Genomic DNA, 11,073 nt, shown 5'->3' on the forward strand with positions numbered 1-11,073 from the left:
TAACAGGGGGCCTGCAGTGGAGACAGGTGGGTGGCTGGAGTTAAGTGCCTAAGCCAAGGGAAGGATGGGAAGTGAGGCAGCTGGGTCAGGCCAGTTCCCCAGACGCTCCACCCCCCACCCCCAGTGCTCCTCCTGCCATGGGACCACCCCATTCCTTGCCCTCTGCGCCCACAGCCCTGGACACGGCCCCTCACCCAGGCCTTTCCTTCCTCAGGCTTCTTTTCTGGGTTTTCCTTTAGAGGAGAGTTGCACAGTTTGGGTTTTCACCCCCAGGCAAGGGTTTGGCCACGAGAAGGGAGAAGCTGATGTAGGAGGAGAACCACAGACCAGGGACCAGCGTCTGTGGAGACTCCAGTGGGCAGCTGGGTGTCACGGGGTACCTGATGGAAGCAGGTATGGATTGAAAGTGGTGCTGATGATGGAAAAGATTGAGGGCAGGAGAAGGGGCCGACAGAGGATGAGATGGTTGGATGGCATCATCGACTCAATGGACACGAGTTTGAGCAAGCTCCGGGAGATAGTGGAGGACAGAGGAGCCTGGCTTGCTGCAGCCCATGGGGTCGCAAAGAGTCGGACACAACTTAGCGACTGAACAATGACAACAAAGGAGGGGAGAGGGGAGAGGCCATGGGGCTAGGCCTGACCTGGTCCCACGAGCAGCGTGGAGCCACAGAAACCATGTGTTTTAAGAGATTCCCCTCGAGGCTGTAGGAAGATGGTGTGAGGGGTCAGAGCAGCGGTCTGGGTGGATGGGGGGGGGCTGGCCAGGCCCCAGTGAGGGTGGGAGCAAGTCCTTGTTTCTGGGTGGGTGGATGGTGTGCCTGTGTTTCCTTGGCCGCTACCCCGAGGAATGACACAGGTGTACAAGCAAAAATAGTTTATTTGAGGACGGAAGACCCAACGTTGGGGGGCCCAGGGCTGAGGCCACAGCAGCTGCCTGGAGTTGGCACAGACAACCCCCAGCTCCCTAGGTAAGCCGAGTAGCAAAGCTGCTCTTCCCTGGGCCCCCTAGCTGCCTCCCCCACTTCCTGCAGGAAGGATTGTGCGACCGCCAAGAATCATTGCCATCATCACCACCATCACCGTCAGAACGTTGGTGAGGTTTTCCAAGCTTAGCCAGCAATTTTCAGCACAGTACTTGACCCTAATCGTCGTGAGTCCTCTGACAAGCACCGCGACCGTGCCTGGGTGCACCATCCAGCGGTGAGTGGGGTCTGTGATGAGGAGAGGCAGGCAGGGACAGGAGCCGGGGCGCTCTAGGAGACCCCATTGCAGCCTCCACAGCAACCCCGCAGGAAGACCTGTCTCCCCCGACGGCCCCAGCGGCTGCCCGCTCTCCCATGGCCATGGGCCAAGGCTGGATTCGGGCCAGGGCAGTCCCGGGTGGTCCCTGTGCTCCCTCAGGTCTCAGAGACCCTTACCAGGCTGGTCCCTCCACCGGAAGCCCCAGCGGGCAGCCCAGGAGGCCACGAACTCACAGTTGTGGTAAAGGAACATTCCAGAAAGGGTGAGCGCCACGCCCACATAGCTGAGGGTGCTGAGGCGGCTGCCAAACAGCAGCCGGGACAGGACGAGGTTGCCCACGACGGTGAGGTTGCCCAGGACGTGGACCGTGAGGGCCGAGGTGAGGGCCAGCAGGGAGAAGCTGGCCAGGTTGTAGAGCACGGACAGGAGGCAGCTGAGCAGGACACAGGCCCAGAGGTGGCAGTCGGTGGGGGCGGGCGGCGGCGCCACGCCAGCCTCCAGCACCAGGGCGGCGCCGGCCAGCAGGCAGAAGCTGGGCAGCGAGGTGGCGTACAGCAGGGTCACCGCGTCCAGCTGCTCTTCCTGCAGCAGGGCACCTGCAACCAGGGCAACAGCCGTCAGCACTGGGCTCCAGACGATCCCCTGCGAGGCCAGCCTGCCACGACCTCCAGGAAGCCTGCCCCAGCCCCTCTGGCGGAACGAGGGGCTCCGGCTCTGTAATGGGAAGGTCAGACCACCTGGGTGGTGACCTGGTCCGCTCCTGGCCAGCTGTGACCTGGCCCTTAACCTCGGGAGGCCTAGGTTTCCTCACCTGCAGAGTCAGAGGATAATAAAACCTTGTGCATGCTATGTCGCTTCAGTCGTGTTCGACTCTTTGCAACCCCATGGACTGTAACCCGCCAGGCTCTTCTGTCCCTGGGATTCTCTAGGCAAGAAGACTGGAGTGGGCTGCCATGCCCTTCTCCAGGGGATCTTCCCGACCCAGGGATCGAACCCAAGTCTCTCCCGTGTCCCCTGCATCGGTAATCGGGTTCTTTACCACTAGCGCCACCTGGGAAGTCCCAATAAAACCTTAAATATGCAGATTAAAATAATGTACATAAAGCCCTTACCAGGTAAGCTTCGGTCAGTAAGCGTAAAAAGATAGGAGAAATAAGCCTGTTATCACTGACTCCTCCCACAAGCTGAAACAATAATCTGTGATATCCCACTGATGAATAAATGTGAAAAAAAAAAAAATCTTCAGGGGTTCTCCAGGCCCTGGAGACAAACATCCTGGACTCGTAACCGGCTTTGAAGGTGCTGAGCCAAGGGGGCCCAAGTCTGCTTTCTTGGCTTCGGCCATTCTGGCACCCCCGCCCCACAGTGTGGCTCCCACGTTGCTCGCTCCAGCACCCCCAGCTCTGCCACGTACTAGCTATGTGGGCCTTTACGTTACAAGAGGGAGAGTTTGAAAGCAAGGTCACGTTCAATCACTTGTGACCACTGGGATGACAGGCACAACAAGGAGGTCATTGTTGCGCCCAGCTGTCACTCACTGTGTGAGTGTGTGTGTGTTTTGTTTTGTTAAGATTTTTTTTTTAATGTGGACCATTTTTAAAGTCTTTATTGAATGTGTTACAATATTGCTTCTGTTTTCCGTTTCGATTTCCTGGCCAAGAGGCACGTGGGATCTTAGTTCCCCAACAAGGGATCGAACCTGCACCCCCTGCACTGAAAGGTGGAGTCCCAACCACTGGACCGCCAGGGAGAGTCGCTGTCACTCACGTTTGCGGCAGATAGTTAGCACCTGTCACTACGGACGCTGGAGCTCGTCAAGACAAATCCAGGACACGGAGGAAACCTGGGGCTTTGCAAGGAAAGAGGGCATCCTAGCATCTTGCCCATGTGTGCCTGTGTGTGTACACGTTACCACCCAGTCGGTTCACAAAGGAAGCAGGGCCCATCATAAAATCTTACAGGGCTGAGCTGAAATGATAGGACTTGCAAAGAGGCAACGGCGGTTTTGTGCCTTCTCCAAGCTTTCGTGGAGAGAGATGAGTAAGGTCTCCCCAGCCCCTCCCAGGGCTCTCTCAGCCTCTATGCGTTTTCTGACACACACTTTCCAAAGAACCACAGAGGCGCTTACTCAGAGGCTATGCTTAGAATAGGAAATCTCATTTGTCTCTCGATTTCATTTTGATGTTTTGGCTTTGTTCTCTAGGCAACAGTGCTTCTGTCAAGCATTTCTAGAAATGAACAGATAACTGGAATGCCTCCTGTTCGGCTGCTCCAAATTTAGCACCATTACGAGCTGCCTGTGGCCTACGTGTTCAAGGTGCAATCACTGGAAGGTGGTCAGGATTGCAGGTGAACTTCACCTTTGGCGAATTTCACTCTCTGAGAGGCAGGCAGGCAGGCCCTAACTTCCCCGCTCGGCCCCGTGCACCTGTTCTGTAATCCATCCAGCCTCCCCCTCCCCCCACACACTGTCCCCTCCAGCCCAGGAAAAGAGCCAGTTACCCCACCGACCTGTCATCCGGGCTCTTCAGCGACCCCTCCCCTGCCTGCTTACCCCAAATCCCGCATTTCAACTTCTCCTCCTCCGAAGGCATTTCCGTTTCATCATCTGAACATGCCACATTTCAGACACACGCAGACTAACACCCTCTGGACGCCGTTCTGTTGGCTTCGGGCTTATCCCACCTCTGCTCCATCACGAGCTGTGTGATATCACACAGGCCACCCTCTCTCTATGCCTGTCCCCCCTCGGGAGCATGGGCAAAGTAACAGCATGCCCTCACGGGGCCGTGTGAGGTGCTGAGCGCAGGACCTGTGCCCAGGGGCAACTGCTGCCCATGGTGGCTGTCATGACCTGCTACGTGCAACCCCGCTGGCTAACACCCGCACCCTGGCAGGGCTTGCGTCCCGCTCCCAGAATGCCCTTTCCTGCTCTGCCCGTGTGAAGAGCTGGGCACAGCATGGGCCCATAGTCAGGGCTCGGCTGTCACCATCACTGCCTGCCTCCTCCTCTAGGCAGCCTTCTCTGGTCTCCCCGAGAAGTAGCCATCCCAATCACAGCTGTGCCCACCTTGGCTTTAGCCCTTCTTCCCTGCTTTGTGATCGTTCCTTCTGAGAGTGTCTCCCCACCAGCCTGAGAGCTCAGCGGATGGGAATGGGGTCAACCTGATGCAGGTGTGTGTAGCTGAGGACAAGTCTCAGCGCGCTGGCACCCCGTCTCCCAGCCTGTCTGTGAGGGGAGAGGCAGCATCACTCCTCTCCACGAGTGGCGCCCCCCCGGGCCTGCAACTGGCCCAGGAAGGAGGGGAGCTGCTGGGCACTCCTCGTCCTGGACTTTCATCCTCTGCTCCCTTGGAGTCTGCCATCAGGAAAGGAGCTGGTGTCAGTCACTCACATTCTAGTCTAAATTGGCCCTGGTGACTTTCCTGGAAAGTCTGCAAGTAGTAACCTCCTCTTGTCCAAAACCCACCTCAATCCTTTCCTCCAGTCTGTTCTGACCCACCTCTGTGCTGGGCTCCCAGCCTCCTAAGCTCTCTCCTTAGCATCCTGAGCCAAGTAGCTTAAGCAGCCTACCAATTCTTCCATCAGACCATTAATAAATTCACTGCTTAAGTGGTACCTTCCCTGCGCCAGGCCCCAAGTCAAGTGCTGGGGACATGGAGCTGCCCCAAAGCTAAGCCATGCCCTCCAGGAGCTCCTGCCTGGTGAGGGGCAGACAGGTAACCAAGTGGCTATAATATCAATACAAGGCACATGGAGTCCTGATGGGGGATGCAGAGGGCCCTGTGGGAGCCCGGAGCCAGCATCCAACCTGCCTCAAGGGCAGGCAGGTGACAAGGAGGGAGCTGGCAGAGCCGAGGAGCAGCCTGATGCCAGGCACCTGCCAGCCCCTGTCCGTGTGCCCGAGGCCTGGCCGGCCACAGCCTGTCCTGCTGGCCGGGGCTCTTCTGGGGTGAGGAGGCTAGGCCTTCCCAGCCTTCTGGCCCTGCTCAGGGCGGGGCACAAGGTCAAGTTTCCCACTGACTCACGCCCAGAGCTCAGGCCCCAGCTCTCAAGTAACCTGAAGGCAAAAATAGAACTGGGCTTTGGCCCTGCCTCAGGGCCCTGGAAGATGGGGACAGGGCCTCTGGGTCCTGATTCCAGGGCAGGCCTGAGCTCTGACTTCAACCTTTCCTGGCTGCAGGCTGCCCTAACCCCAGCCCAGTGCCCTTGGAGCAACCCTTTCCCTCTTCCAGGCCTGGGTCATAGGATCTCAGAGCCACAAGGGAGGGAGAGCAAGAAAGTCCTGGGACTCTATCAACTCTGACCTCCTCCATCAAACACATAGGGAGACTGAGGCCCAGACAAGATCCAGATCCGCCCCAGGTCACTTAGGATTATGAGCCCACCTGTGGCTGGAACACAGGCCTCCCTACCCTGAGTAGGGGCAGAGACAGGGTGGGGGCTGTGACTCAAAGAACCCTCAGTAGGACAGGCAAGAACGTGATCTCCACCCTCCAGCAGAGTGATTTCGCAGGGTCTGGGTTTGGAGTCTCCACTCTACCCTCTGCCCAGAGCCCCCAGCCCCCTTCCACCAGAGGTAAGGTCCAGAGTCACATGGACCAGGATTCTGGTCCTTTGGAGCTGTGTGACTCTGGGCAAATCATGAATTTCTCTGGGTCTCAGTTCCATCATCTGTAAAATGGGGATGAAAGTAGTGGTTGCCATGACAACTCAAAGTGAACACCCAGCATAGGGCCTGTTACACTGCAGTTCCCAGAAGACACCGCCCTTCCCAGACTTAGCAAGCCCCACTCCTCCGCCCCTCTTCCAAATCCTGCTTTACCATCTTGCCCTCTTTCTCTCCCACCAGTTCCCACTGTCAAGCTGGGTCCACAGTCTTATGCCACATCCCTAGGACAGCACGGACTCTGCCTGAGTGAAGTGAAAGTCGCTCAGTTGTGCCTGACTCTTTGGAACCCCCATGGACTGTAGCCCGCCAGGCTCCTCCGTCAATGGGATTCTCCAAGCAAGAATACTGGAGTGGGTTGCCATGCCCTTCTCCAGGGGATCTTCCCCACCCAGGGATTGGACCTGGGTCTCTTGTATTGGAGGCAGATTCTTTACAGTCTAACTGGGTTCAAATCTTGCCTCTGCTGCTTACATGGCCCAGGGCAAGCCCCTCTACGCGTCAAATGGGGACAAAACCAGCTGGGCCTCTAGAGCCTAAGATTGAGGCCTGGAAATCACTGAGCAGTTGGCCCTTTCTGAGCCTCAGTTCCTGCCTCTTCCAAAGCCACATGCCTCAGTTTGGTCATCAGTAAAATGGGATAGCAGCCATACCTCCTCACAGGGTTCCCCAGGCCACACTCCCACAGTCCCACCCGGGTCCCCACCTCCTCAACCAGTGACCTAGGTTACTCACTCTGCTGAATGGACTTGAGGCCACGGAGGCAGGTTGCCGCCAGCAGGAAACCGCAGCCAGCCGGGGGTGTCCGGAGCTCTCCGGCCAGGCTGCAGGCGGCCCCCAGGCAGAGCGGACCCATGGCCGCAAACTGCAGTGGGTGGTGGCGCCGGCCAAGCAGCAGCGCGGACAGGGCCAGCGTGATGAGCGGGGTGGTGGTGGTGGCCAGCTGTGCCAGGTCCAGGGGCACAGCGCTCAGGCCCACGTTGCCGCAAGCCATCGAGGCGCCGAAGGTGAGGCTGAGCAGCAGCACCTGGCGGCGGGTCTGCCCGGGCAAGGGGCGCCGCGCCCCCCGGTGGCAGGCCAGCGCGGCCGCCAGCATGTGCAGCGCCGACAGCAGCAGGGGCCGCCCGAAGCCGTGCACCGTGAAAATCCACTTGTTGAGGCTCGACATGCTGGCTCCCGCCAGCAGCCACACCAGCGCGGCCACGGCCACCCGGGCCCGGCCAGGCCGCCGAAGGGCCTGCGGGGTGCCAGGGGGCCACTCGGCGGACCCGGCCCACCGAGCGCCGCCAGCCCCCTCCACTGCCTCGGCAGAGGTCATCCTGCCGTCATGGTGCTCCGGCGGGCAACGGCACATGGGTACCAGTAGGGCCGCGGCAGGAGGCCGGCTCCCCGGTGACCAGCTCTGGGCCACCAGAGAGCCCCACCTTGGACCCGCCCCGTCTCAAGCAGGTGCAGGCACAGTCTCTGGCGCCCAGCCTGCGGCAGCGGAGGTCCAGGAGCCGTGCGGTGTCCTCGGCGCAGGGAGACCAGAGCCCAGGTCGCTTCAGCTGGGATGCCAGGCTCTCTGGTATTCAAGCCTGGCCTAGTAAACGCCGGGCACCTCTGCCCGTGCCAGGCGAAGTCTCCACTCTCCTCCCGCCCGAGTGCCCACGCTACGCTTAGACGGAATCCTCCATCCCTTTTCTCTTCGGTCCAGTCCCCGGGTCCTCCGGCTAGTTCACGCCAGGCCTGGTGGGGGGCGATCCGGGCTCCCGCGTCGTTGGTGCCGGTGGGTCCGGCTCGCTGCGTCCGACACTGCCCAGGCCCAGCAGCGGGCAGACGCGCCGGCCCCGCGCTCCGGCCGGTGTCACGCGGCGAGTTCGGCTCAGCTCGGCTCCCGCAGGGCCTGCGCTGTGGCTCCGGCTCCCGGCGGCTCCGGCGGCAGCACCGGCGGCAGCACCGGCGGCTCCCGCCAGGCTCGGGCGGAGAGCGAGGCTCCGCACTCTAGGCCCCGCCTCCGCGGCCGCCCCACGCGCCCCACCCGGAAAACTGGGCCGAGCCCGGGGCGCCACCTCGGGTCAGGCCCCGCCCCCGGAGCCGGGAAGGCCGTCTCGCCCCGCCCCGACACCGCCCGCTCGGGGCTCCTCCTCCGTTCGCAGACCACCCCCGCTAACCTGTGTGTCCTCCTCCCCGCATCAGTCGGGGATCAGGCCCCGCCCCACCCAGCGCCAAGGCAAGCCCCCAATAGGGACGATACCCAGTGGGGTATCTTCCTGATGAAAAACTCCTAACCTCTCAGGAGATTCCATCTTCAAGAACCACCCCCCCGCCCCCCGCCCCAGGAGACTTCCACTTAGGACCAGTCTCGGGACCACCTAATCTCTGGCCACAGTTATCCCGTGGGACCTCAGCATCCAAAAGAATTGGCCCACTCGGCCCCTTAATGCCCCTCCCTCGCCCCTCCCTAACCCCAATCCCTCCTCCGTCTCCCAGCCCGGGGCGGGCCCCCCTCCAGGCAGTCAGAAGGAAGCTGAATCAACACGGCCACCCGCAGCTGCAGAAGCAGGGTCCCGCCGGCCGCTCTATCCCTGGCCAGCAGCCCCTGTCCCATCCCCTGGGCGCTCAGAACTGACTCATAGCTGAACTTTCCTGGGGTTCACCCTCTGCCCTCGCTGGGAGGACAGAGAGCTGTAGGTGGGCCGGGAGCCAGAGCAGCTGCCACTAAGCTTTTGCCCCTGCCTGGGTCTTGGTTTTCTCATCGGAACAGACGGGCTGCTCTCTGAGCTCAGGGCCGGGTAAACAGCACACCCCAGAAGCAGGACAATCTGATCGGAATTCCAAGCTCGGAACTCCTCTCTCAGCTCTGGAGTCCAAGTGTGCAAGGATCACAAGTGCCCACAGCCCGCTGTGAGTGAGCCCCTTTGCTGACAGCTTCCTCCTCTGTGGAAGCTCCTGTCCCCTGGGGCACAGTTCACCCCTAGCCTTGTTATCTGACCGGCAAGCCCTTGATGACAGCAACCTGTCTGGAGGAACGAGACCGCAAAGGGGGAGCGCTTAGCTCGGTCCATGGCGCCCTCTGGTGGTCAGAGTGCAGAATGGCTGCAGGTGTCCCCTAATCCCCATTGCAATCCTTGGACTGGAATTAAAACCCCCAGCCCGGCCGTTGATTCATACCAGCTGAATCAGATACCCTCTGGTGTGTTCAGGAATGTGCTTTTTTCATTTTCCTTTGGTGATTCCGAGACCCGCAGGAGCCTGCAAATAGTCCATATTGTAGGGCAGGAGATTTCCAGAGAAAGGATCAAACTATGCAGGAATTAATATTTAGAGAGGGTTTCTCCAGGAGGGTTTGCAGGAGGGAAACCGAGCCAGCCAGGGGGGCAGATCCCCCTGCCCCACATTTCCTGAAGAGGAGGAATCAGAGCCCCTATGGGTTAGATTAGTTTTGAGATTTTTGTCAGTTTTCCGTTAAGCTTCCTTTAATTAAAAAACAAAACAAAACAGCAATGAATTAAATGCAGGAGATCCGGTTTCGGTCCCTGGGTCAGGAAGATCCCCTGGAGAAGAACATGACTAAGTGACTTTCACTTTAGTATTTTTTAATTCATTCCATCCATTCATCCAATTGCTCAGTCGTGGCCACGACTCTTTGTGACCCCATGGACTGTAGCCCGCCAGGCTCCTCTGTTCATGGGGATTCTCCAGGCAAGAATACTGGAGTGGGTAGCCTTTCCCTTCTCCAGGAGATGTTCCTAACCCAGGGATTGAACCCAGGTCTCTCTCATTGCAGGCGGATTCTTTACCTGCTGAACCACAAGGGAAGCCCAAGAATACTGGAGAGGGTAGCCTATCCCTTCTCCAGCAGATCTTCCTGACCCAGGAATCAAACTGGGGTCTCCTGAATTGCAGGCGGATTCTTTACCAACTGAGCTATCAGGGAAGCCCTCAAAAATACTATCCACCCTCCCATCTTCTCAGAGCTGAGCCAGTGGGGAGTGGTAGGCAGTGTCAACCCTCTCCAAGACTGCCACAAAGCCCTTTGACCTCCCCTGCCTAGTGAGAGGTGAGCTAAGAGGAAAGAGGATTGGTGGGAGGGAGAAAGCGGTACACCCTGGGGTGGGAGTGGGGGCAAGGGGGAGGGCCTCATGCTGCTGGGGTGGTGGGGGTGGATTCAGACCAGGTCTGTCCAGGTCCTGAGCCCTAGTTTTTAACCTGCTTTGACCTGCAGGCAGCAAGGCTCTCTACAGGATATTCCCCTCGTTGAAGAATGAGGGGGTGCGCTTAGCTTCACAGAACACAGCAGGGGCTCCTTCGCACTCCTTGCCCCCTCCAAAACCCAGACCAGCCCTGAGGAGCCTGCCCTGCCCACAGGCTCCCAGAGCCCTCAAGTCTGAGTACTGCCCTTGGGGTGTCCACCCCCTAACCCCCATCCCTTAACCCCCTACCCCCCTACCCCAGCTGCTGCGGGAAGCAGGTGATTCGGCGAGGGACCCTGAGGGCACAGGAGGGAAGAAGCACCATTTCCAGCAACTGGGCTGCAGAGGCTGTGGGACAGGTCTCTGCATGTCCCCAGCCCAGTCACTTCGCTGCAGGGCCTCAGCCTTCCTGTCTGTGATCTGACGTGGGTTCACAGGCTTGATCCAAGGTGCCTGCCCACAGCTGCGGGTTAGGGAACATGCGGCGCGAGGGGATGTGGCTTGTCTGCAGTCACACAGCTCTAAACGTGGGTCAGACACGAACCTGGGCCCCATTCCCAAGGAGGGCCTCTGCTTACGACAGTTCTTTTTCTTTTTTCACTTTTTGGCCTCGACCAGGGATCGAACCCACGACCCATGCAGTGCAAGTGCAGAGTCTGAACCACTGGACAGCCAGGGAAGTCCCCATCAGATCCTTACTGTGGACATGACTGTCCTCACCCACCCCCTCTCAGGGTCCCTGCAGATGGAGCCAGACTAGACACCTGACCCAGTGCCCAGAAGTCGGCTGTGCTGGTCGGACCCCTCCCCAAGCTTTGGGACACAGGCTGAGAAAATAAAAGGGGGCTGGCAAACTTACCACGTTCAGAGGAAGCTGGTCAAGGGGGAGGCCAGGAGAGGGCCTGAGTGGGTGCGGGGCAAGGAGCCAAGCTTCCGGGCTTCCACTGCCCTGCCCCCACCTCTGCAGCCCTCACTTGGTGGGCT

General features: G+C 59.5%; 1 protein-coding gene across 1 annotated transcript; it reads right to left on the reverse strand.

The window, feature by feature from the left end:
- Window positions 1-856: 856 nt before the first annotated feature.
- SLC35E4 (solute carrier family 35 member E4) lies at window positions 857-8,022 on the reverse strand. Its single transcript, XM_005906402.2, has 2 exons — window positions 6,650-8,022; window positions 857-1,841 (listed from the first exon to the last, which is right to left on the reverse strand). The coding sequence occupies exons 1-2, from the start codon at window positions 7,266-7,268 to the stop codon at window positions 1,408-1,410; spliced, it is 1,053 nt and encodes a 350-aa protein (XP_005906464.2). The 5' UTR covers window positions 7,269-8,022; the 3' UTR covers window positions 857-1,407.
- Between the last annotated feature and the right edge of the window lie 3,051 nt (window positions 8,023-11,073).

The sequence above is a fragment of the Bos mutus genome, chromosome 17 (assembly GCF_027580195.1).
Source record: "Bos mutus isolate GX-2022 chromosome 17, NWIPB_WYAK_1.1, whole genome shotgun sequence".
NCBI lineage: Eukaryota > Metazoa > Chordata > Mammalia > Artiodactyla > Bovidae > Bos > Bos mutus.